Source organism: Myotis nattereri (assembly GCF_964212035.1).
Source record: "Myotis nattereri genome assembly, chromosome: 21".
Classification (NCBI taxonomy): domain Eukaryota; kingdom Metazoa; phylum Chordata; class Mammalia; order Chiroptera; family Vespertilionidae; genus Myotis; species Myotis nattereri.
Window position 1 is genome coordinate 847,548 of NC_138097.1, and position 26,651 is coordinate 874,198.

General features: G+C 64.3%; 1 protein-coding gene across 1 annotated transcript in view; it reads right to left on the reverse strand.

The window, feature by feature from the left end:
- Positions 1 to 26,651, reverse strand: part of RASGRF1 (Ras protein specific guanine nucleotide releasing factor 1) — a 55,259-nt gene that overhangs the window by 14,866 nt on the left and 13,742 nt on the right. Inside the window, exons 3-16 of the mRNA XM_081114915.1 lie at positions 24,782 to 24,929; positions 21,044 to 21,145; positions 17,366 to 17,619; positions 15,603 to 15,682; positions 14,226 to 14,419; positions 13,498 to 13,607; positions 10,704 to 10,822; positions 8,923 to 9,083; positions 7,785 to 7,848; positions 6,939 to 7,075; positions 4,797 to 4,879; positions 2,901 to 3,149; positions 1,415 to 1,791; positions 165 to 350 (exon numbers count right to left, since the gene is read on the reverse strand). Coding sequence (XP_080971041.1) covers positions 165 to 350; positions 1,415 to 1,791; positions 2,901 to 3,149; positions 4,797 to 4,879; positions 6,939 to 7,075; positions 7,785 to 7,848; positions 8,923 to 9,083; positions 10,704 to 10,822; positions 13,498 to 13,607; positions 14,226 to 14,419; positions 15,603 to 15,682; positions 17,366 to 17,619; positions 21,044 to 21,145; positions 24,782 to 24,929 — 2,264 coding nt within the window. The remainder of the gene's footprint in view (positions 1 to 164; positions 351 to 1,414; positions 1,792 to 2,900; positions 3,150 to 4,796; positions 4,880 to 6,938; positions 7,076 to 7,784; positions 7,849 to 8,922; positions 9,084 to 10,703; positions 10,823 to 13,497; positions 13,608 to 14,225; positions 14,420 to 15,602; positions 15,683 to 17,365; positions 17,620 to 21,043; positions 21,146 to 24,781; positions 24,930 to 26,651) is intronic.

Here is a 26,651-nt window from a genome sequence, read left to right on the forward strand (position 1 = left end):
GGGGCCAGGGGTGAGTGCCGGGTGTAAGAGCAGGACCCACCCAGTCCCATGGTCGCCCCGGGTTACGGGGCGTGGGGCCCAGTGGCTCTCTCTCTCTCTCTCTCTCTCTCCTGCCCGCCCACCTGGTCCCTGCCCGGCCCCGCACGCCCTCTGGTGAGCGGTACCTGAGGGATTTTTGCTTTTGACGGGCTTGGGTGTCGTCGGGGATTTGGTGGGCGACGTCTCAGGGTCGGCCTCGTCACTCTGGTTCTGGTCCGTGTCCGACTCCTCCCTCATGGAGACGTCGGAGCCTGGGAGGGGCGGAGACGGTCTGACGTCTCCCAGACGGTCCCCGATTTTTGGATTCGGGCCTGTAGTTCCGGATGAAACAGAATTCGTGTGGGGTTCTCCGTGGGGGAAGGGTGAGCGGCTCCCCAGGGCCCCTCCACCCTTGCACGTGGGAGCGGGCGCTGACCTCCCGGCGGCTCTGCCCTGAGTGGCCGACAGGCTCCAGGGGGCGCCCCCCGCTGGTCCACGGGCCGCACTGGGAGCAGGAGGGTGTGAGTGAAGCATCTGAGGCAGGCGACCACCTGCCCGGGGAAGCCGGGCTTCCCACCTGCCCGTGCACCGGGGCCTGGCCAGGAACTCACAGGCTCCCCGATCCGGGGAGACTTGTGGGCAGGCACTGTGGGGGAAGCTGGCGGGGTACACGGAGAGATCGGCTCCCGCGTGGGGGGGGGTGCTCAGAAAGGGCCTCTCCGGCCCTCAGTTTCCCCGACTACAGAGCGAGTGGGGTTGCACCTGGACGTGTTAGAGAGCTCACGGGACGCCCGCCTTCTCTTCAGAATACGGAGTCCAACATGTGTGTGCACACATATGCAAACACACACACAACACACAGGAACACACGCAAACATGAACACACATGAACACAAAGCACACCAACACACAAACACAAACACACCGACATATACATGTGTGCACATGTAAAGCACACGTCCACGTGCACATGTACACACGTGTAGACACAAGCACACAGACACGAACACACATGCACACAAAGCACACCAACATATACACAAACACATGCATGCACACAACTGTATACACACATGCACATACAAAGCACACAAGCATGCATGCAAACATGGACGTGCGTGCACACACAAAACACACCAACATACAAACACACCACTGTATATGCACACGTGCACATACATGCACACACACAACAAACACATGCACGAGCACACACACAAGTATGCGTGCACGTGGGCACATGTACATACAAGCACATGCACACACAGTCTGGGGGGCGGGACCAGTCTGGTGGTGACTGTGGCCTGGCCCCGGATGCGTCCCCTGTGGAGACGACACCCCAGGGACTCAGAGGGCCCCCCCCCGGAGCGGAGCCGGGGCCCCACGTGCCACTCACTCTGCTTGCCGGGGGCCGAGGGCTCGTCCGGCTTCTCGGCGGCGGGCTCGGCCTCGTCGGCGATCTTGCTGGCGAAGCCGCCGGACATGCACAGCTTGCCGGTGTCCAGCGCGGCCTTGCCGAGGGGCGCCACGGCCGAGTAGACGGGGGAGTAGCCGTTGGAGCCGCAGCCGAGCGCGGCCAGGTCCAGGGCCTTGCCGCCCGTGATGATGGGGATGTTGAGGGACAGCTTGCGCCGGCGGCTGGGCGAGGCCGTCTTGGTGGTGAGCGACAGCGGGGGCGGCGAGGAGAACTTGCGGGTGGCTCGCGGGGACTTGGGGGGGTCCCCGTACAGCAGCTTGTTGTTCTGGCCGCTGGCAAACAGGAGCTCCAGGGACCTGCGGGGGGGGGGGAGGGTCGGCGTGGCCCAGGCTGAGGGTCGGGGTCCCCCATGCCTGCTGGGCCCCCGGGCACGTGCCCATCCTGGACGGGGTCTCTCCTGCTCTCGGGGCCCCTGGGGGGCTGGTGCCGAGGTCAGAGCCGCCCGTGGGGCCCGAGCCGGTGGACAGTGGGCGCAGGTGGGGGTCCTGGGGGGCCCTGGCAGGTGGGGTCGTGCAGGAGGCCTGCCCCCGACAGCCGGGGGCCCAGCTCCAGCCCCATGTCGTGCCTGGGGGGACGGGGAGCACAGCGCCCACACTGTCCCCCAGCCTCGGACGGCCGGGCACCCGCGGGTCAGCGAGACCAGGGCTCCGGGTGCAGGCGCCCCCTCAGCCACGGACTCCTCTGTGGGCCTCGGGGGCACGTCACAGGCTCAGGCCTGCCGCCCCGTGCTGTGCCCATAGGGACCCCACTTCTCCTCAGAGCAGGATGCGGGCTCAGAGAGCAGGAATACGTTCCCGTCTCCTTCCCTCCATCCCTTCCTTTTTCTTTCTTTAAATATTTGTATTGATTTCCGAGAGGAAGGGAGGGGGAGAGAGAGAAACATCACTGATGACAGACAACCATGGACCGGCTGCCTCCTGCACCCCACAACCTGGGGATCGAGCCCGCAACCCAGGCCTGTGCCCCGACCGGGAATCGAACCCTGACCTCCTGGCTCACAGGTCGACGCTCAGCCCCTGAGCCAGGCCGGCTGGGCCAGGCTTTTTCTTTCTTAAATGGGGAAGGTGTGAACTCTGACCCTTGGAGAGGGGTGGGCCCAGCTTCATGGAGGGGCTGAGAGGTGAGAGCGTGGAGGACAGAGCAGGTGTCCACCTGCAGCGGACCCCACCCGGGAGCCCGAGGGAAGAGGTCAGCCCCCCCCCCCGTCACTCGGCTCTGCTCTGGGGGTGCCCGCCTCCCCCGCTCAGGCCACGGCTCTGCTCTGGGGGTGCCCGCCTCCCCGGCTCAGGCCACGGCTCGGTTCTGGGGGTGCCCGCCTCCCCGGCTCAGGCCACGGCTCGGTTCTGGGGGTGCCCGCCTCCCCGGCTCAGGGCTCAGGCCACGGCCGGCCGCTCCGGGCGCCCACCTGGCGGGGATGGCGCTGATGGGCCGGCGGTAGATGGCCACGAGCTTGTCCAGGACCACGGCGGCGGAGGTGAAGACGCGGTAGGAGTGCAGGAAGGTGTTGAGGAAGTCGATGCTGAGGAAGCGCAGGTCGGTGAGCCGCTCCAGCAGCCGGCCCACGCTGGCGTAGCGGATCTGCAGCACCTTGCAGGAGTTCATGGTCTTGCTGAAGCGGATGTCCACGTCGTCACAGTACAGCGAGGCGTCCGACCTGCGGGGGCGGGGGGGGGCACCGGGTCACACGGGGCCGGGGGGAGGTGGAGGGGGGCGCTCGCCACCGGGCATCGCTGTCTCCCGATGCACTGACAGCCAGGGCGGGCGGACGGACAGACAGGCTGCTCGTGGAACAAGGAGGGCTTTGGGAGGAGGACACCAAGAGGAAGAAGGGGCTGCGACTTATTTTATTTTTTTGGCAACGATACTCTTAGCAACCGGCCACTGTTATTATGTTTTTTTTAAAGTGTTTTTATCGCCCTAACCAGTGTGGCTCAGTGGATAGAGCGTCGGCCTGCAGACTGAAGAGTCCTGGGTTAGATTCCGGTCAAGGGCATGTACCTGGGTTGCGGGCACATCCCCAGTGGGGGGTGTGCAGGAGGCAGCTGATCGGTGTTTCTCTCTCATCGATGTTTCTAACTCTCTATCTCTCTCCCTTCCTCTCTGTAAAAAATCAATAAAATATATATTTAAAAAAAAACACAATTGCTATTTCCTTTAAAAAAACAAAACAAAAACAAACAAAACACACACACACACACACACACACACACACACACACACACACTCTAGAGGCCCAGTGCACAAAATTTGTGCACAGGTAGGGTCCCTAGGCCTGGCCAGTGATCAGGACCAATGTGTGGGACGACCGGCAGGGTGATGCGGGGGGGGGGCCCTGCTGGCACCCACCTTGGCTGGCCTGGGGCCTGCGGGCTGGGGGCAGCTCCTGTGCTGAGCTCCTGCCCCCTGGTGGTCAGTGCGTGTCATAGCGACTGGTCATTCTGCTGGTCTTTCCACCATTTGGTCAATTTGCATATTAGGCTTTTATTATATAGGATATACAGTGGGGCCTTCACTTACGAGTTTAATTCGTTCCGTGACGGAGCTCGTAACTCAGATTACTCGTATGTCAAATCAACAGTGAACGAGTGAGACACGTGATGCTGGGCCGATGTTGTGGCGTTCACTGTGACGTTCGCTGCGCCAACTAGCAGTGGGGTATCTGAAGCTGGCTCATAACCCGAATTTTAGCTCACAACCCAAAGCAAAGAGTCGGCTGAGAGACGGCTCATATCTCGAAAAACTCGTTAGTCAGGACACTCGTAAGTCAAGGCCCCACTGTATATACTTAAAAAAATGATGAGAGAGAATATGCATATCCCACACTGGGGATGGAGCCCGCAACCTGGGCATGTGCCCTGACCGGGAATCGAACCGTGACCTCCTGGTTCCTAGGTTGACACTCAACCACTGAGCCACACCAGCCAGGCTCCACTGTCATATTTTAAACAGCCTCAGGCAAAAACCCAGTGAGCCAGAGCCGTCTTCCAAACAGGCATGAACTAGCCCTGACCGCGTGGCTCAGTGGGTTAGAGTGTCGTCCCCGTGCTCCAAGCTTGCGGGTTCGGTCCCCGGTCAGGGCACAGACAAGAATCAAGCAACGAACGCATCCATCAATCAGTGAGACCACACACGGGTGTTTCTCTCTCCACCCCCCCTTCTCTCTCTCAAATCAATAAAATTCTTTTAAATAAGAATTTAAAAAACCCCAAATAGATATAAACTCAAAACAGACAAATACCCAAGAGACAAAAGCCGGGTGTCAGAGCCAGCACGGCCGGCCCAGGGGGCCAGGGGCACTCACTTGATCATCTGTGGCACCGTGACCTTGGAATTCTCCTCGAAGGCGTTCATCATGAGGCCGTTGCACCGGATGTTGTCCACGCACTGGAAGCACAGGGGGCCCCGTGTCAGAGCCGCCGTCCCCATCCCGGGACCGGCCCAGCGGGGGCTCCGCCCAGCGACACAGGTGCCCGGCCCCCGAGGGCCCCGTGCATTGGGCAGGGGCAGGGTGGATGCATAGCCACCCACGAATGTTGGTCAGAAGCCAGGCCCCTGCTCAGGGACCTTGTGGGGGTTCCCCTGGCCTCCCTGAGCCTCAGTTTGTCTACCTGCAAAATGGGGACAAACCGAGGCTGGCTGTTTGCAAGGTCTGCTTTGAATGGGAAGTACCCACTCGAACCAAAGAAAAGCTACATCTTGGTGTGTGTGTGTGTGAGACCTTTCCCCTCTCATTGTCCTCTGCCCCAAGCCCACACGTTTCTGCCCGGAGAGGGTTCCTCCTTGGCTGGGGATGTGGGTGTGGGGGAGGGGGGCTGTATTGGGTCCTATCCCAGAATCCTCTGGTTTCAGGATGCATGTGGTGGCAGTGGGGACGTCACTGGGGTGCAGCAGACAGGCGGTGCAGTGGGAGGTCAAGGCTGGGGCCCCCCGCCCCCCAGTTTTGCAGCCCGCACTCCCGGACCCTCCCCAGCCCGGCTCCAGCGCAGCCCCGACATGCATCACAGGGCGGCTGACCCAGAGGCAGGGCTTCCCAGACCCGGCTTGGCGGGCGGCCCAGGGAATGGACGGCCGGCCCGGAGGACACAAGCCTTGTCCATCGGAACCATCCAGGCGTGGGGGGCTCAGGTGTGGGGGGCCAGGCGAGGAGGGGCCAGGGGTGGAAGGGCCAGGGGTGGAGGGGTCAGGGGTGGAGGGGCCAGGGGTGGAGGGGCCAGGCGAGGAGGGGCCCAGGGGTGGAGGGTCCAGGGGTGGAGGGGCCGGGGTGGAGGGTCCAGGGGTGGAGGGGTCAGGGGTGGAGGGTCCAGGGGTGGAGGGGCCGGGGTGGAGGGTCCAGGGGTGGAGGTGTCAGGGGTGGAGGGGTCAGGGGTAGAGGGTGCAGGGGTGGAGGGTGCAGGGGTGGAGGGCCCAGGGGTGGAGGGGTCAGGGGTGGAGGGGCCAGGCGAGGAGGGGCCCAGGGGTGGAGGGTCCAGGGGTGGAGGGGCCGGGGTGGAGGGCCCAGGGGTGGGGGGGCCAGGGGTGGAGGGTCCAGGGGTGGAGGGGTCAGGGGTGGAGGGCCCAGGGGTGGAGGGGTCAGGGGTAGAGGGTCCAGGGGTGGAGGGGTCAGGGGTGGAGGTGTCAGGGGTGGAGGGGTCAGGGGTAGAGGGTGCAGGGGTGGAGGGTGCAGGGGTGGAGGGCCCAGGGGTGGAGGGCCCAGGGGTGGAGGGTCCAGGGGTGGAGGGGTCAGGGGTGGAGGTGTCAGGGGTGGAGGGCCCAGGGGTGGAGGGCCCAGGGGTGGAGGGTCCAGGGGTGGAGGGGTCAGGGGTGGAGGTGTCAGGGGTGGAGGGGTCAGGGGTAGAGGGTGCAGGGGTGGAGGGTGCAGGGGTGGAGGGTCCAGGGGTGGAGGGCCCAGGGGTGGAGGGCCCAGGGGTGGAGGGGCCAGGGGTGGAGGGGTCAGGGGTGGAGGGGCCAGGGGTGGAGGGGTCAGGGGTGGAGGGGCCAGGGGTGGAGGGCCCAGGGGTGGAGGGGTGCAGGGGTGGAGGGGCCAGGGGTGGAGGGTGCAGGGGTGGAGGGGTCAGGGGTGGAGGGGCCAGGGGTGGAGGGCCCAGGGGTGGAGGGGTGCAGGGGTGGAGGGGCCAGGGGTGGAGGGGTCAGGGGTGGAGGGGTCAGGGGTGGAGGGGCCAGGGGTGGAGGGGCCAGGAGTGGAGGGCTGAGGCTTGGAGGGCCCAGGGGTGGAGGGGTCAGGGGTGGAGGGGTCAGGGGTGGAGGGCCCAGGGGTGGAGGGGCCAGGGGTGGAGGGGTCAGGGGTGGAGGGCCCAGGGGTGGAGGGGCCAGGGGTGGAGGGGTCAGGGGTGGAGGGGTCAGGGGTGGAGGGGCCAGGAGTGGAGGGGTCAGGGGTGGAGGGGTCAGGGGTGGAGGGCTGAGGCTTGGAGGGGCCCAGGCTCTGGGGAACGGGTCATGGGCTCACCTGGCTGATGTCACTGGTCCAGGCTGCCTTCTCCTGCCGGGACGAGGCCACCAGGATGACGGTGAAGGGCGGGGCCTCCTTGGGCTCCACCCCGATCTTGAAGTCCAGGTGGTCCATGTCCTGGCCGGACCCTTTGGCTTCCGGGTGCAAAACACGCAGTCAGCCCAGTGAGCGTGGGCCGGGCCCCTAACGCTCTGCCCCCCCGGGCACAGGCCTCTGGCCGCCTCCTGTCGCCCCCCCGCCCGCCAGCCCCCCTTCCCCCTGCCCCCCCATCCCCGGGGACCACGCCCAGCCTTCGGGTGAGTGTGCGTGTATGTGCGTGTGCGTGTGTGCGTGTGCGTGTGTGCGTGTGCGTGTATGTGCGCGTGTGCGTATGTGCGTGTGCGTGTGCGTGTATGTGCGTGTGCGTGCGTGTGTGCGCGTGTGCGTATGTGCGTATGTGCGTATGTGCGTGTGCGTGTGTGTGCACGTGTATGTGTGCGCGTGTATGTGTGTGTGTGTGCGTGCGTGTGTGTGCGCGCGCGTGTGCGTGCGTGTGTGCGTGCGTGTATGTGTGCGTGTGCGTGTGCGTGCGTGTGTGTATGTGTGTGTGCGTGTATGTGTGCGTGTTTGTGTTTGTGCGTGTATGTGTGCGTGCGTGTGCGTGCGTGCGTGCGTGCGTGTATGTGTGTGTGCGTGTGTGTGTGCGTGTATGTGCGTGTGTGTATGTGCGTGTGTGTGTGCGTGCGTGTGTGTGTATGTGTGTGTGCGTGTATGTGCGTGTGCGTATGTGCGTGCGTGTGTGCGTGTGTGCGTGCGTGTGTGTGCGCACACGCGTGTGCATGCACGCGCAGCTCCCACACCGACCTTCCTCCTCCGTGCCCTCCGGGTCCTCCAGCAGGGTGCACTCGATGAGGGACACCACCCCGTTCTGCAAGAGAGCGGCCAGGGGTCGGGAGGCGGCCTGACCGTGAGCAGCCACGGCGTGTCCTATCCCGGTGGCCTTGAGAACATGCGTCTCTATTGGTTTCACCCACTGACGTTTCTCTCTCTTAGAGACATCCATGACGAGAGACAGTCATGGATGGCCGCCTCCTGCACACCCCCCACTGGGGATCGAGGATTCGGGGGTTTCCGACGGAGGGCTTCTCACCCCCACCGTGCAGACCCGCACACGGAGGGAGGCTCAGGGGGGCCAGGTGCCGGGTGCGAGGTCCGGGCAGTGACGCCGAGAGCCCAGCCCCGCCCGCCCCGCCCACCCCCTCACCTTGGTCAGGTGCAGCTTCCCGCCGGAGCCCCGCCCGCCCCCTCACCTTGATCAGCCCCCGCCCCCCCTCACCTTGATCAGCCCCTGCCCCCCCCCTCACCTTGGTCAGCCCCGCCCCCCCTCACCTTGATCAGCCCCGCCCGCCCCCCCCTCACCTTGATCAGCCCCCGCCCCCCCTCACCTTGATCAGCCCCCGCCCCCCCCTCACCTTGGTCAGCCCCCGCCCCTCCCCTCACCTTGATCAGCCCCTGCCCCCCCCTCACCTTGGTCAGCCCCCGCCCCCCCCTCACCTTGATCAGCCCCGCCCGCCCCCCTCACCTTGGTCAGCCCCCGCCTGCCCCCCTCACCTTGGTCAGGTGCAGCCCCGCCCCCTCACCTTGGTCAGCCCCGCCCCCTCACCTTGATCAGCCCCCACCCGCCCCCCTCACCTTGGTCAGGTGCAGCCCGCCCCCTCACCTTGGTCAGCCCCGCCCCCTCACCTTGGTCAGCCCCTGCCCCGCCCCCTCACCTTGGTCAGGCCCCGCCCCCTCACCTTGGTCAGGCCCCGCCCCCCTCACCTTGGTCAGGCCCCGCCCCCTCACCTTGGTCAGGTGCAGCCCCGCCCTCACCTTGGTCAGGCCCCGCCCCCTCACCTTGGTCAGGCCCCGCCCCCTCACCTTGGTCAGGCCCCGCCCCCCCTCACCTTGGTCAGGCCCCGCCCCCTCACCTTGGTCAGGTGCAGCCCCGCCCCCCCCTCACCTTGGTCAGGTGCAGCTTCCCGCCGGAGCCGCGCGTGCAGATGATCAGGTGCTTGGAGAACAGGAAGCACTGCCGCTCGCCCTCCTTCCTCAGGGACAGAGACCCCAGGCGGCCCCGGGGGATCTTGCCCTTCTCGGACATGGGCACCTGGATGAGGGAGCCTGTGGGCCGAGGGAGAGGCCGGCTGACCCCTGGGTGACCCCTCTCCAGTTTGATCCCTGACCCCTGACCCCTGGCTGACCCTTGACTAACTCTGGATGACCCATCTCCAGGTTGACCCCTGACCCTTGACTGACCCCTGGCTGACCCTGTCTCCAGGGTGGCCCTGGCCTCTGAGCACCGTGGGAGTTGAGCGTGGGACTGAGCTTAGGATCAGGGGGACCCCAGTCCTGGCCAGGCACGGGGACAGGGCTGGGCGGATAGAGAGGCGCCGTGGGGGACCCCGTGACCTCCCGGCCAGGGCCAGGCCTGGGCGGCACGGAGCCCTCAGGACACGGACCCCCGGCCAGAGGTGGTGGTGTGGTGGGGGGGGCCTTGGCTGGCAGGAGGCTGACGGGGGGAGGGGCTGGCTGTGGCCCAGGGGGACGAAAAGAAACGGGAAGATGAGGAGCCAGGACGGAGGGATTGACCTCCCCGCCCCCTCAGACGCTGCAGTGCCCAGACGTCTGTCCTCACCCTCTGCCCCCGCGCTCCCCAAAGGGACACGTCACAACCGTCCACTGGGACATGCAACAGGCAACCCAGGCCGCCTGCGAGAGCCGTGCCCACACTGGACAGAAGGAAACCGGAGCCAGAACCTTTGCATCTCCCCCCAGCCCTGGGGACCCGCGGTCACTCCCCCCAGCCCCGGGGACCCGCGGTCACTCCCCCCAGCCCTGGGGACCCTGTGGTCACTCCCCCCAGCCCCGGGGACCCGCGGTCACTCCCCCAGCCCCGGGGACCCGCGGTCACTCCCCCCAGCCCCGGGGACCCGCGGTCACTCCCCCCAGCCCCGGGGACCCGCGGTCACTGCCCCCAGCCCCGGGGACCCGCGGTCACTCCCCCCAGCCCCGGGGACCCGCGGTCACTCCCCCCAGCCCCGGGGACCCGCGGTCACTGCCCCCAGCCCCGGGGACCCGCGGTCACTCCCCCCAGCCCCGGGGACCCGCGGTCACTCCCCCCAGCCCCGGGGACCCGCGGTCACTCCCCCCAGCCCCGGGGACCCGCGGTCACTGCCCCCCAGCCCCGGGGACCCGCGGTCACTGCCCCCAGCCCCGGGGACCCGCGGTCACTCCCCCCAGCCCCGGGGACCCGCGGTCACTCCCCCCAGCCCCGGGGACCCGCGGTCACTCCCCCCAGCCCCGGGGACCCGCGGTCACTCCCCCCAGCCCCGGGGACCCGCGGTCACTCCCCCCAGCCCCGGGGACCCGCGGTCACTGCCCCCAGCCCTGGGGACCCTGTGGTCACTCCCCCAGCCCTGGGGACCCTGTGGTCACTGCCCCCAGCCCTGGGGACCCTGTGGTCACTCCCCCAGCCCCGGGGACCCGCAGTCACTGCCCCCAGCCCCGGGGACCCGCGGTCACTCCCCCCAGCCCTGGGGACCCGCGGTCACTGCCCCCAGCCCCGGGGACCCGCGGTCACTCCCCCCAGCCCTGGGGACCCGCAGTCACTGCCCCCAGCCCCGGGGACCCGCGGTCACTCCCCCAGCCCTGGGGACCCGCAGTCAGGCCGGCAGGCGCGGCAGCCACAGCGGCCAGAGGGGCCGAGTCCCCCGCCCCCGGCCGGGCTGGCGCAGGGCCCACCTTGCCTGACGAAGGTCTGGCTGGTGTCCAGCAGGATCTCGCAGCCCTCGATGATCATGCGCTCGATGGCCAGGTTCTTCCGGATGTTCTCCGTCTCGCTCACCTCGTCGTGCATGATCCTGGGGGGCGGACGGGGAGCGGCGCGGTTGGACGCAGCTCGGGCGGCCGCCCCGGGGGGGAGGGGTGCCGGGCCCAGCCAGGTCTGGGGAGAAAGCCTGGCACCCCCAATTCCCAGCGGGGCCCCCCACAAAGGGGTCGGGAGCAGGAAGGAGCCAGCGTGCTGGGCAGGGAGAGGCCCAAGCTCATGTTATCTCCCACAGCCCAGGAGGCGGGCGATCTTGTGTCAGAGAAAAGGAGATGGAGGTGAACAGCCAAGACGCAGGCCGCTGGGATTTAAAAGTCTGACACATGCCCAGCCGGTGTGGCTCAGTGGTTGAGCATCGACCTATGAACCAGAAGGTCAGGGTTCGATTCCCGGTCGGGGCACATGCCCAGGTTGCAGGCTCGATCTCCAGTGGGGGGCATGCAGGAGGCAGCTGGTCCATTATTCTCTCATCATGGATGTTTCTCTCTCTCTCTCCCTCTCCCTTCCCACCCCTCCTGAGGGCTTCTATACTTGTGGTTCCATCCCCACTGAATTCTCTTATATGGCTGTTTTTAAACTTATTATTTTTAAAAATAACGTTTAAGTTGACTTTTAGAGAGAGAGGAAGGGAGAGGGAGAAAGAGATAGAAACACGGGTGAGAGAAAAACATCATGGATCGGCTGCCTCCTGCATGGCCCACCCTGGGGATGGAGCCCGCAACCCGGGCCTGTGCCCTGACCGGGAATCGAACCCATGACCTCTGGGTTCCTGGGTCGACGCTCAGCCACGGAGCCACGCTGGCCGGGCTTTGGCTGTTTTTTAAATCCTGGCTCGGGCTTGGCTTATTGTCAGAGGTCAGGGCAGTGCCGCCGGCGCAGGGACAAACCCACTGGGTGAGTTTTGTAGGTGCTGGCGGGGCTGGGAGGGAACTTGGCTGGGTGCGTCCCAGTCTGAGAAACAAATCAAGTCCCGCCTCTCCCTGCAATACCGCCCCTGTCCACAGGGTGGCAGCATTCACTCACTTTTTTTGGGGGGGGGGATGCCCATTCGTGAAGGTGGAACGCACGAGTTCGTAGCCAACTTTGCTTGCAAACTTGGTTTCAGAAACTAGTTTTGTCATTTTTTAAAAAAATATTTTTACTGATGTCAGAGAGGAAGGGAGAGGGAAAGAGAGTTATAGAAACATCCATGATGAGAGAGAGCCATGGATCGGTGCCTCCTGCACGCCCCCCACTGGGGATGGAGCCCACAACCCGGGCATGTGCCCTGGACCGGAATGGAACCCGGGACCGTTCAGTCCGCAGGCGACGCTCTATCCACTGAGCCACACCGGCCGGGGCTGGTTTGTCATTTTTGAGCGACAGTCTGAACAAGTTTCCTGCCAACTCCTTCTCAGGGTCTTAGTATTTCTTTCCCCAGGAACCCTCTTCTATGTTGGTTTTTAAGGTCTCGGCTCTAAACGGGCTCATTACGGGAGGGCCTGGCGATGCAGCTCTAGCTCAGCTGAGTCTGACCTCGGTGAACGTGTGGGTTCAGGCCGGTGTGGGAGGGACGCTGGACACAGCTGGTTCCTAATCTGAGATAAAGAACCCAAGACCCTTCAGTCCGAGGGCGGGGGCTCTATCCACTGAGCAACCTGGCCAGGGCGGTCCCGGCACATTAGGGAGGGAGGCAGGTCACCTTAGCCCCTAATCCGAGAGGACAAAGAGTGGACTGCACGCCGGGGCCCTGGAGGACCCGGTCAGCTTCTTAGGGCACATGCTTGGGCAGCTAGGTGCTCCCTGCCCTGTGACCGCCCTGTGCCCGCCCTGTGCCTGCACCTGTGCCCGCCCTGTGCCCGCCCTGTGCCCGCCCTGTGCCTGCACCTGTGCCCACACCTGTGCCCGCCCTGTGCCCGCCCTGTGCCTGCACCTGTGCCCGCCCTGTGCCTGCACCTGTGCCCGCCCTGTGCCCGCCCTGTGCCCGCACCTGTGCCTGCCCTGTGCCTGCCCTGTGCCTGCACCTGTGCCTGCCCTGTGCCCGCCCTGTGCCTGCCCTGTGCCCGCCCTGTGCCCTCCTGTGCCCGCCCTGTGCCTACACCTGTGCCCGCACTGTGACAGGTGTCCTGGGTCAGGGGTCCCTCTGTGCCAGGAGCCCCGTTGGAACGTGTGTGTGGGATCTGGTACTCAGGTTTGTGGTCCCTCCTCCCTGCACACCCTCCCCCACTCTTCTCGTCTGCTCACCCCGCCCTGACTCGGCCTGTCTCCGTCTCCACATCGGACCGTCAGCAACTCCAGCTCCAACACCCGCCCCGAACCGGACCCTCCTGCTCACCTCCCCCCTTCCTGGTCTCCCCTGCCCCCCTCTGCCTGCGGGAGGCCCCCAGGCTTCAGGGGCTGAGAGGGGCCTTGGCTGGTCCCCCGTGGACAGGGCCTGGGCTGATGGGGCCTTGGGCACACGAAGGCCCACCCCCAGGCCCCGCGGGAGACGAGGATGTGAGCCGCTCCCGTCCCGGGAGGTGGCCCTGCCTCGGACCTGACCCCGAGGGAGCTGGGCCTTCCGCCCGCGTGGGTGTGAGCTGTGAACCAGGCACTGCTCCCCCCCCCGCCCCCCCACCTCGAATCCTACCCTGAGCAGGAGCTCCCGTGTGCCCAGCACCCCGGGGGGGGGCGATGGGGGCACCCCGGGGGGGGCGATGGGGGCACCCGGGGGGGTCGGGCAGCGCTCACCGGGACAGCTCCTCCAGCTTGGACTTGGCGTAGTCCAGGCTGTTCCGCTCCACGTGCTCGTAGGGGGTGTGCGCCAGGAGCTCGTGCAGCGTCAGGATGTACCTGGGGATCTGGGGGGGCGGGGGGAGGGGGGGGGGACGGGGAGGGGACAGGGACGGGGGAGGACAGAGGGACAGAGCAGCATTGGGAAGGGTTCCTGCAGCTCGAGGACACCTGCAGGGGCAGGGCCTGGGGTGCCTGGGGCCAGGAGGGACAGGGCCCCTGAGGGAGCTGCCCCGGCCGTCCTACCACGCCTGCTCTGTGGGGCACCCCCCGTCCCCTTCCCCCCGCCCCCGTTCTCCAGCCCCGAGCAGGCATGGCAGGGCCTGGACTCTCCCTGTGTGGCTATGGGAGCCCCACAGGGCGGCCCACCTGGGACATGGGGTAGGTGAGGACGCACCTGGGGTGGGGAGTGGGGGGCAGGGGCACACCTGGGGTGGGGGTGGGGGGGCGCACCTGGAACATGGGGTAGGTGGGGGCGCACCTGGGGTGGGGGGTAGGTGTGGGGACGCACCTGGAACATGGGGGTAGGTGAGGATGCACCTGGGACAGGGGGTAGGTGAGGATGCACCTGGGACATGGGGGTGGGGGGGATGCACCTGGGGTGGGTGGGGCGCACCTGGGGTGGGGGCGGGGGGGCACCTGGAACATGGGGGGGGGCACCTGGGATGGGGGTGGGGGGGACGCACCTGGAACATGGGGTAGGTGAGGAAGGTCTCTAGCGTCCGCTCCTCACAGTCGGGCTTGGCCTCGTAGTGCTTGAGCAGCTTGTCGAAGTCGCGGTTCTGCTTGCAGTGCGCCAGGATCTGCAGGCTGTACTGGTGGTTGCGCACGAACTCCTGGTAGATGTTCAGCATCGGCAGCAGGATGTCGAACAGGTCGGCTGCGGGGCGGGGGCGGCGGGGTCAGCGGGTCGGTGGGGGCAGCAGGCAGCACCTCCCCCCTGAGACAGACAGGCGCTCTAGGCCCCTCCCCCAGAGACCCTGCCTTTGGAGGGGACGCTGACCAGGGGGGAGGCCCCGATGTAGGGGTCCCATCAGAATCTCAGATAGTTTTTTGTTAATCCTCCCCCATTGATATTTAAGAGAAAGTGGAAGGGAAGGGGAGAGAAAGAGAGAGAGGAACATCGATGGGAGAGAGACACATCCATTGGTTGCCTCCTGCACCCGCCCTGACCAGGGCCGGGGATTGAGCCTGCCAAGAAGGCACATGACCTTGACTGGAATCGAACCTGGGACCCTTCAGTCCATGGGCTGGTGCTCTAACCACTGAGCACACCAGATTTTGAGAGATGGGCCCTGTCGAGTCTGACATGTGCCCCGGAGGACAGGTGTAGGGGGTGCTGTGCTTGCACCCTGCCTCTGGCAGCACACAGACCCGTTACAAACACCCGCAGCAAGACCCAAATCCTGTATGCAGTGCGTTCACAATCACGCAAAACGGGGGGAACCACCCTGAGACCCACGCACAGAGAGACGCTGGGAGAAAACCCCGTGTTTACAGCGGGACCCGGGGAGGCAGAGCCATGGGGGGCGTTTTAAAATGTTTCCTCCTGTTTTGGGGATTCTTGAGTTTCCTCCCACGGGCACACGGACATCTCTCTATATAAAAGCCTAAGCGACCATTACAACCGAATGATGGGAACGACAGGTCCACCAGTCGCTAGGACGTGCACTGACCACCAGGGGGCACATGCTCAATGCAGGAGCTGCCCCCTAGTGGTCAGTTCGCTCCCACAGCCAACCTCCCATGGCCCCTCCCCCAGGCCGGCCAGCCCCCCAATAGGCCTTGATCACCGGCCAGGCCGAGGGACCCCACCCGTGCACGAATTCATGCACCGGGCCTCTAGTTATTTATAAACGGGAGAAGCGGATAAAGAACGAAGGCTATGTCACCTCCTCCAGTGACAGCGCCTTCTGTCCGACTGGTCTGTCCTCCCGGATCCCTCTCAGGGCTTCCGGGGGATCCTCAGGGGCCGCTGGGTGTCCCCCCGGAAGGAGGGACGTGCCCCGGCCTGGAGGGTGGCCCTGGAGGGGGGACCCCGCGGGTGGGGGCCCGGGACTCACCCAGGACCAGCGTGGGCCAGTTGGAGATCCGCGCCTTCAGGCCCTGGTAGAAGATCTGGTGCAGGAACATGATGGTCTCGCTGGAGGGAAAAGGGGGGGAGGTCAGGGGGGACCCCCAGAGCTCCTGCCCCGGGGTGCCTCCCCCCCAGGTGTACACAGCTCGGGGGTCTCGGGGAGACTCCAGCAGCAAACCCCTTTCGCAGTGAGACCTACTGTGAAACCCCTTGGGTCCCATGGACTGTAATATGGGGGGGCCCGGAGCAGAGGGAATACGGGAGCCCCCTGCTCAAAAAGGCCTAGGAGTTTCCAGAGGAGACATCAGAGCGTTGGGGTCCCCAGCCCGGGAGGGAGGCCCCCCAAGGGGCTGGGGCAGAACCGCGGCTGGGAACATCACAGGCTAGACCTGGGGTCGAACCCGTTGTCACTCGCTGGCCAGGGCGAGGCTTTTGTTGTTGCTAATCCTCACCCCAGGGTATTTTCCATTGATTGTTAGAGAGAGTGGAAGAGAGAGAGAGACAGAGAGAAACATTGATGTGAGAGAGACGCATCAATGGGCTGCCTCCTGCATGCGCCCCGACCAGGGCCTGGGCCGGGGAGGAGCCTGCGATGGAGGTCCGTGCCCTTGACCGGAATCGAACCCGGGAACCGTGGGTCTGCAGGCCGACACGCTAGCCATTGAGCCACATGGCCAGGGCAGTATTTTTTCTTTTTAATGTATTGATTTGGGAGAGAGAGAGAAACATTGATTTGTTGTTCCCCTGATTGACGCATTGTCGGTGGATTCTCGTCTGTGCCCTGAGGGGGGATCGAACCCAAAAGCTTGGCGCTTCGTGACGGACCCTCTAACCGACTGAGCTGCCCGGCCAGGGCTGAATGGTCAGTTTTGACGGAGACCAACGGGCCCACAAGGTCTCACACGCTTCCTGTGTGGCCTCTCGGAAGCTGGGGGGGGGGTCCCTGGTTGGTGTGAGGGGAGCCCCTGGCTTGCGCGCTTGTGGGCAGCTGCCTCCAGGCCCTGTCTCTGCCCACAGCACCATCGCACACCCGTGGGGACCAGACACGAAGGGAACGACCACTCAGTGTGGTGGATGCTGCCACAGAGGGGCCCGGCCGCGTGGCTCAGGGGCTGGGCGTGGACCTATGAACCAGGAGGTCAGGGTTCGATTCCGGTGGGGGCACATGCCCAGATTGCCGGCTGGATCCCCAAGTGCGGGGCGTGCAGGAGGCAGCCGGTCCATGTTGATGTTTCTCTCTCATCATTGATGTTTCTCTCTCTCCCTCTGAAGTCAATAAAAAAATACATTTTTAAAACGTCCCCAAACATGGACACATGTCCCCTGATGGGGGGACGGGCGCGATACTGGCCGCGCTCAGAACCAGCCCTTAGACGTACACCCTGCGGCCCCCCTTTGCCCTCCTGCCCCCCAATCCACACGGCTGGGGGGCGTGGCTTCCTCCACGTGGCCTGGGCGCCGCCTTCCTCCCGGGCCTCGGTTTCTCTTCTGCACCCACCTCTGCACCGGGTGGGACCTGGCTGTGCGGCCGGGGTCCCAGGGAGGCCCGGCTCGGGTGCGCCCCCGCGGTGGGGCGGGGATGGGGTGGAGGGTGGGGGTGGGGGGTGGGGGTGAGGCGGGGGTGGGGGTGGGGCGGGGGTGGGGGTGGGGAGTGGGGGTGGGGAGTGGGGGTGGGGGCCCCGGTGGGGGGTGGGGGTGGGGGTGGGGCGGAGGTGGGGTGGGGCGGGGGTGGAGGCGGGGCCCGCCCACCTGTTGAGGAAGATGCTGCTGACGTCGTCGTGCGTGATGGGCGGCCGCTTGGAGCTGGCGGCCATGCGCAGCGGGCGCAGGAAGTTGTTGACCAGGATGTGCAGCTGCTGCACGTACTCGGCCTCGGCCTCCAGCATGCTGAACACCAGCTGGTTGCGCTTGCGCATGCTGTCGGCGTGCGGCGACCGGATGTAGTCCTGGATCACGGTCTTCCACTTGCGGCGGCACAGCCAGCCGCGCAGGAAGCTCTGCACCTGGGCGCGCACGGGGCGGGGCCTCAGTGCTGCGGGGCGGCGGGGGTGGGCAGGGAGCCCCCCGACTGCCTGCCCCTCACCCTCGGGCGCGCGGGGACCAGGGCACATGCGGGGACCAGGGCGCACACGCGGGGACCAGGGCACATGCGGGGACCAGGGCGCACACGCGGGGAACAGGGCGCATGCGGGGACCAGGGCACATGCGGGGACCAAGGTGACCAGGGATCAGTGCACACACGCAGGAACCAGGGCGCACACGCAGGAACCAGGGCGCACACGAGGGACCAAGGTGACCAGGGACCAGGGCACACACGCAGGGACCAGGGCGCACACGCGGGGACCAGGGCACATGCGGGGACCAGGGCGCACACGCGGGGAACAGGGCACATGCGGGGACCAGGGACCAGGGCGCACACGCGGGGACCAAGGTGACCAGGGATCAGTGCACACACGCAGGAACCAGGGCGTACACGCAGGAACCAGGGCGCACACGAGGGACCAAGGTGACCAGGGACCAGGGCACACACGCAGGGACCAGGGCGCACACGGGGGGACCAAGGTGACCAGGGACCAGGGCGCACACGCAGGGACCAGGGCGCACACGCGGGGACCAGGGCGCACACGTGGGGACCAGGGCACACACGCAGGGACCAGGGCACACACGCGGAGACCCAGGCGCACACGCGGGGAGCAAGGTGACCAGTGACCAGGGAACACACGCAGGGACCAGGGCACACACGCGGGGACCAGGGTGAGCAGGGACCAGGGCACACACGCGGGGACCAAGGTGAGCAGGGATCAGGGCACACACGCAGGGACCAGGGCACACACGCGGGGACCAGGGTGAGCAGGGACCAGGGCACACATGCGGGGACCAAGGTGCGCAGGGACCAGGGCACACACGCGGGGACCAGGGCACACACGCGGGGACCAGGGCACACACGCGGGGACCAAGGTGAGCAGGGACCAGGGCGCACACGCGGCGACCAGGGCACACACGCGGGGACCAGAGCGCACACGCGGGGACCAAGGTGACCAGGGATCAGGGCACACACGCAGGGACCAGGACGCACACGAGGCACCAAGGTGACCAGGGACCAGGGCACACACGCAGGGACCAGGGCGCACACGCGGGGACCAGGGCGCACATGCGGGGACCAAGGTGAGCAGGGACCAGGGCGCACACTGGGGACCAAGGTGACCAGGGACCAGGGCGCACACACAGGAACCAAGGTGAGCAGGGACCAGGGCACACACGCGGGGACCAAGGTGAGCAGTGACCTGGGTGCACACGCGGGGACCAAGGTGAGCAGGGACCAGGGCGCACACGCGGGGACCAAGGTGAGCAGGGACCAGGGTGCACACGCAGGTACCAAGGTGACCAGAGACCAGGGCACACAAGCAGGGACCAGGGCGCACACGCAGGGACCAAGGTGACCAGGGACCAGGGCACACACGCGGGGACCAGGGCGCACATGCGGGGACCAAGGTGACCAGAGACCAGGGCACACACGCAGGGACCAGGGCGCACACCCAGGGACCAGGGCGCACACGCGGGGACCAAGGTGAGCAGGGACCAGGGCACACACGCGGGGACCAGGGCGCACACGGGGGGACCAAGGTGACCAGGGACCAGGGCACACAGGCGGGGACCAAGGTGAGCAGGGACCAGGGCACACACGCGGGGACCAGGGCACACAGGAGGGGACCAAGGTGAGCAGGGACCAGGGCGCACACGGGGGGACCAAGGTGACCAGGGACCTGGGCGCACACGCAGGGACCAGGGCGCACACGCAGGGACCAGGGCGCACACGGGGGGACCAAGATGAGCAGGGACCAGGGCACACACGCAGGGACCAGGGCGCACACGGGGGGACCAAGGTGACCAGGGACCAGGGCGCACACACGGGGACCAGGGCGCACACGCGGGGACCAGGGCGCACACGCGGGGACCAGGGCACATACGTAGGGACCAGGGCACACACGCAGGGACCAGGGCGCACACGCGGGGACCAAGGTGACCAGGGACCAGGGCGCACACGCAGGGACCAGGGTGAGCAGGGACCAGGGCACACATACGGGGACCAGGGTGTGCAGGGACCAGGGCACACACGCGGGGACCAAGGTGAGCAGGGACCAGGGCACACACGCGGGGACCAGGGCACACACGCAGGGACCAGAGCACACACGCGGGGACCAGGGCACACACGCAGGGACCAGGGCACACATGCGGGGACCAGGGCACACACGCAGGGACCAGGGCACACACGCAGGGACCAGGGCACACAGGCGGGGACCAAGGTGAGCAGGGACCAGGGCGCACACGCGGGGACCAGGGCACACACGCATGGACCAGGGCACACACGCAGGGACCAGGGCACACACGCAGGGACCAGGGCACACACGCGGGGACCAAGGTGAGCAGGGACCAGGGCACACACGCAGGGACCAGGGCACACACGCGGGGACCAGGGCACACACGCAGGGACCAGGGCACACATGCAGGGACCAGGGCACACACGCAGGGACCAGGGCACACATGCAGGGACCAGGGCACACACGCAGGGACCAGGGCACACACGTGGGGACCAGGGTGTGCAGGGACCAGGGCACACACGCGGGGACCAAGGTGAGCAGGGACCAGGGCACACACGCGGGGACCAGGGCACACACGCAGGGACCAGAGCACACACGCGGGGACCAGGGCACACATGCAGGGACCAGGGCACACACGCAGGGGCCAGGGCGCACACGCAGGGACCAGGGCACACACGCAGGGACCAGGGCACACACGCGGGGATCAGGGCACACACGCAGGGACTTGGGCGCACACGCGGGGACCAGGGCGCACACGCGGGACCAAGGTGAGCAAGGAATTTGGCGCACACGCAGGGACCAGGGCACACACGCGGGGACCAAGGCACACACGCAGGGACCAGGGCACACACGCAGGGACCAGGGCACACACGCAGGGACCTGGGCGCACACGCGGGGACCTGGGCGCACACGCGGGGACCAGGGCACACACACGGGGACCAAGGTGACCAGGGACCAGGGCACACACACGGCGACCAAGGTGAGCAGGGACCAGGGCACACACGCAGGGACCAGGGCACACACGCAGGGACCAGGGCACACACGCGGGGACCAATGTGAGCAGGGACCAGGGCGCACACGCAGGGACCAGGGCACACACGCGGGGACCAGGGGGCACACGCAGGGACTTGGGCGCACACGCAGGGACCAGGGCACACACGCGGGGACCAAGGTGAGCAGGGACCAGGGCGCACACGCGCGGACCAAGGTGAGCAGGGACCAGGGCTCGGGAGTGCAAGGCCACTGGCAAGGTGCTGGGTGCCTCTGAGCCTCTGGGCCACTGGACTCCAGGCGTGGCCCCCGGGCGGGGCAGCCGGGCGGTACAGACCTTCTTAATCTTCTTGATGTCGCTGTCCTCGTCGCCGGGGTCGCTGGTCACGGTGGTCTGGGTGGACTGGATCCGCTCGTTGTCCTTGAGCAGGGACGCGATCTGCGGCAGAAACACAGGTCAGCCGCCCCCAGGGTCACCGCCCGGTGGGAAGCTGAGGCCCCTCGCTCTGTGGGAGGCCGTTGAGCCAGACATCCGATGGGACGGAGGGGGGACCAGCCCACCTGGGTCCCAGGCTGCTGGGCTCCCGCTCCGAGTAACCTTGGGCAATGCCCTTCGGCTCCCTGGGCTACAGGCAGCACCCGTCCCCTGTCCCCTGTGCCCTGGGAGTCAGGCCTGGATCTGTGCCCGATGCCTCAACCGTGGCTGCCTTTACGCTTGGGTTTTTATTGGGGTCAGATGCCTGCAACATAAAGTTTGCCATCTTAGCTGGTTTTTAAAAAATATGTTTTTATTGCCCTGGCCCTTTTGGCTCAGTGGATAGAGCGTTGGCCTGCGGACTGAAGGGTCCTGTGTTCCATTCCAGTCAAGGGCGCAGGCCCGGGTTGCGGGCTCAGTCCCCAGTGGGAGACGTGCGGGAGGCAGCCGATCCATGATTCTCATCATGGATGTTTCTCTTTCTCTCCCTCCCCCTTCCTCTCTCTGAAATCAATAAAAATATATTTAAAAAAATAAAATATGTCTTTATTGATTTTCGAGAGAGGAAGAGGAAGAGAGTGAGAGAAACATCCGTGATGAGATAGAATCATCGATCAGTTGCCTCCTGCACGCCCCCCCGCTGGGAACTGAGCCTGCAACCCAGGCATGTGTCCTTGACCGGAATTGAACCTGCAACCCTTCAGTACACAGGCCGGCGCTCTATCCACTGAGCCACGCAGGCCAGGGCTTGTCACAAGTTTTGGGATTTGCACCTGGCAACCTTTTCCCTTTAGTTGGGCGATGTGCGTGTGTGTGTGTGCATACACATGTGCGTGCATGCACATGCATGTATATGCCCATGTGTGTCAATGTGTCCACGCGTGCACACATTGCATGTGCGCGCGCATGTGTATGCATGTGCGTACATGTGTGCGCACATGTATTTAAATTCGGTGGCACTCCTCTAAGGGAGAGGCATTCCAGGACATCCACTCAGCAGGGACCAGGTCAAAAAATAGATGTAATTAGGCCAGGCTCTCACTCTGTGCTCAGCGAAGCGGGCAGCCCCGGAGGCTTAGTTAAGCATCAGGCTGGGCGGGCAGAGCTCTGCAGAGCGGGGAGCCAGCCGGGGAGGGGGCCCCGGGAGCTCGGGGAGCCAGCCTTGCTCTCGCCCTGGCAGGCCCCCTTGGGGGTGGATGGGCCGGCTTTGGACCCTGGTTTGCTGGCGTGGCATCAGGAGCTGCCCTGCTGACCTCGTCCCTGGAGGCCGTGGGGACTTGGGACTGGCTCACAGCCCAGCTTGCCGGCGAGCGCCCAGCTCTGGCTGCCCCCCGCAGGAATGGGAAGGGCTTTCCACAAGAGGTTTTGCAGGGCAGATAGGAGCCCAACAGGTGGCTCTGGCACAGGAGGAATTTGAGCAGAAGGGATGGCGTGATCCGGGCGTCTCTGTTGCCCACTTATCCCCCCGCCCTGAAGACAAAGACGGGCTTTCTTTTTTTAAAAATATATTTTTATCGATTTCAAGAGGAAGGGAGAGAGGGAGAGAAACATCAGTGATGAGAGAGAATCATGGATGGGTTGCCTCCTGCACGCCCCCCTGCTGGGATCACATGCCTGCAACCCGGGCATGTGCCCTGACCGGGAATCGAACCGTGACCTCCTGGTTCATAGGTCAACGTTCAACTCCCGAGCCATGCTGGCCGGGCACATGCCTGGTACGTGCACCCTTTGATCCGGTGGCCTCCGCCGCGGGGAGAGGTAACTTGCAGGGGGTCTGAGCCGGGAGGTCCAGGTCTGGGCTCGGCCTCCAGTGCTGACGGCGACCCGTGGCCCTCGATGTCTTCAGAGCCCTCCCAGCTCTGACCTGGTGAGACCTCGTCTGTCACGGGGCCGCCTGTCACTCCCCGGCTTCTCAGTGCCTCCTGCCACCTGGCGGCCACCTCCCGGGCCGTGGGCTCTGTGCTTCCGCGTCCTGGAGCCGGGCCAGAGCGGACAGGTGCCCTGCGCCCTGCGGGGTGTGCGTGTGCGAGAGACACAGAGCCACGGCGGCCCTCGAGCTCGACCAGCCGGCCCTGCAGAGTCTCCTTGAAAAGAAATCTCTGCCCCGAGGGCGAGGCGCTCAGTTGGAAACATTGCCCCAAACTCCCACAAATGGACCCAGTGGTTGAGCATCGACCCATGAACCAGGAGGTCACGGGCCCATTCCCGGTCGGGGCACAGGCCCAGGTTGCAGGCTCCATCCCCAGTGTGGGGCGTGCAGGAGGCGGCCGATCCATGATTCTCTCTCATTGTGGATGTTTCTCTCTCTCTCTCCCTCTCCCTTCCTCTCTGAGATCAATAAAAACATTAAAAAAAAAAAGAAAAGAAATTTCCACAAATGGGCTTTTGCTGCCACACACACTCACAACCACCCCTGCGCCCGCCCCTTCTCTGCCCTCCCAACCCCCGAATCCAACCCCGGAATCCCTTTAGGGCAGAAGCAACACCAGCCCACACCCACGTCGGCCACGAAATGACTCACTTCCAGAGCCGGGTGCCCCTGAGCTCTATGCTTGTGACCCACAGTCAGACCTCTGCTTCTCCAGTGCCCACCACAGAGCCCGGCGCCCTGACTGACCACCTACTACGTGCCAGGCTGGGGGCGGGCAGGGCAGGGAGTCCCCAGGAGGGGGCCTCTGAGCCTGGGGTGACAAGGGCATTGCAGTCGGGTGTCGGCAAGGCCAGAAGCCATGCAGCACCCACCCCCGGAGCCTTGGGCTGGTAACGTGGAAGGCTGACTCAATGTGCATGTCGTCACAGAAACTAGGAATCTACCCAGACGTAACCTTGTAGCCTTGAGGGTTAGATGTAAAAAAAAAAAAAGCCCATAAGAAGGGGAGGCACAGATGCCCGGCCGGCGTGGCTCAGTGGTTGAGCATCAACCTATGAACCAGGAGGTCACGGCTGGATTCCCGGTCAGGGCACAGGCCCGGGTTGCGGGCTCGATCTCCAGTGTGGGGCATGCAGGAGGCGGCCGATCCATGGTTCTCTCTTGTCATGGATGCTCCTCTCTCCCTCTCCCTTCCTCTCTGAAATCAATACAAATATCCTATATAATAAAAGGCTACTATGCAAATTGACTGAATGGTGGAACGATGGGTTGCTATGACATTCACTGACCACAAGGGGGTAGATGCTCAACGCAGGAGGAGTGCCACCACAGGAGGAGCGCTGCTCAGCCAGAAGCCAGGCTCATGGCAGCACTGAGGACCCCTTGGGGGATGTCCGCCTACTGGCTTAGAGGGCGCAGGCCGGGCTGAGAGACCCCCCCCCCAGTGCACGAATTTGTGCACCGAGCCTCTAGTGTTAAAAGAAGAAGAAGGGGTAGGGCACACGGAGGTTGGGGGTTCGCTCCAGGTTGCAGGTTTAGGTGTCAGAAGTGGGATCTGAATCCAGCTCCGACCCCAAGGACTGCCCCACTCGGCCAGCATCACCGGTTTCAGGGGTGGAGGCTGGCAGGGCAGCGGTGGGGAGCCGCCCCCGGCCCGTCCTGTGGCCCCCCCCCCCCGATCCCGAGGAACCTGGGTGCAGGCGTGGGGCCCGGCCCCGGCCGGCAGTCACCTCTGCCTTCAGCCGCTCGATCTCGACCTCCCCGTCCTCGATCTGCCTCCGCAGCTGTTTGGCCACCGTCTTCTCCGTCTCCACGATCTGCAGCAGGTGCAGGTACTTCTGCATCAGCGCCTCGTGCTCCGTGGCCAGCTCCTGGTAGCTGTGGGCACACGGCCGCCGCCGCGGGTCAGGCACAGCCCGCTCGGCCCCCGAGACCCCACCACTGCCCTCAGGAGAGGGTCCCGCCGCCCAGGCACGACGCTGGGCCTCCCCCGGACGCTGCTACTGGTCGCCCAGCCCCTTCCCCGCACTCTGACCTCTGCTTCCGCCCACGGGCCCTGGCCCCCTGCCCCACCCCATACACCCCAGGGCCTTTGCACAGACAGATCTTCTGTCTGAAGCATCCTCTGCCCCCCAGCCCCGCTTCCCTGGACCAGGTCCGTCCTCTTTCCTAGCTTAGCTCTGGGTCTCCGGAACTTTCCCTGCCCCCCCTCGTCCCGACTTGGTGGGGTATCCTAGAAACACTCTCGGCTTCCACTACCACAGCATCGGCCGGACTGATATATTTTTTTACAACTTTTCTTTTTTTCCTTATCCTCACCTGAGGATATTTTTCCATTAATTTTAGAAAGAGTGGAAGAGAGAGGGAAAGACAGAGAAACATCAAAACACATCGATGGGAGTTGGCCTGGAGGTCAAATCCCCCCAGTGTTACCTACAACAATCAAGGCTTAACTACAACAAGACGGCGCACAAAGACCCCTCAGGGGTGCACCAAGAAAGCATAAAAAATGCGGAGACAAAAAAACAGGACAGAAATGGAGGAAGGCAAAATGCTGGATATAGAGCTCAAAACCACACTTTTAAGGTCTCTCAAGAACTGTCTAGAAGCCGCCGATAAATTTAGTAAGGCCCTTGAAAAGACTGGTGAGACCGCCGATAAATATAGTGAGATCCTCAAGAAATCTAATGAGACCCTCGATGTTGTGATAAAGAACCAACTAGAAATTAAGCATACACTTACTGAAATAAAGAATATTATACAGACACCCAACAGCAGACCAGAGGAGCGCAAGAATCAAGTCAAAGATTTGAAATGCGAAGAAGCAAAAAACACCCAACCGGAAAAGCAAAAAGGATCCAAAAATACGAAGATAGTGTAAGGAGCCTCTGGGACAGCTTCAAGCGTACCAACATCCGAATTATAGGAGTGCCAGAAGATGAGAGACAGCAAGATATTGAAAACCTATTTGAAGAAATAATGACAGGAAACTTCCCCTACCTGGTGAAAGAAATAGACTTCCAAGTCCAGGAAGTGCAGAGAACCCCAAACAAAAGGAATCCAAAGAGGACCACACCAAGACACATCATAATTAAAATGCCAAGAGCAAAAGACAAAGAGAGAATCTTAAAAGCAGCAAGAGAAAGAAAGTCAGTTACCTACAAGGGAGTACCCATACGACTGTCAGCTGATTTCTCAACAGAAACCATGCAGGCCAGAAGGGAGTGGCAAGAAATATTCAAAGTGATGAATGCCAAGAACCTACAACCAAGGTTACTTTACCCAGCAAAGCTATCATTCAGAATTGAAGGTCAGATAAAGAGCTTCACAGATAAGGAAAAGCTAAAGGAGTTCATCACCACCAAACCAGGATTATATGAAATGCTGAAAGGTATCCTTTAAGAAGAGGAAGAGGAAGAAAAAGGTAAAGATACAAATTATGAACAACAAATATGCATCTATCAACAAGTGAATCTAAGAATCAAGTGAATAAATAATCTGATGAACAGAATGAACTGGTGATTATAATAGAATCAGGGACATAGAAAGGGAATGGACTGGCTATTCTTGGGGGGAAAGGGGTGTGGGAGATGCGGGAAG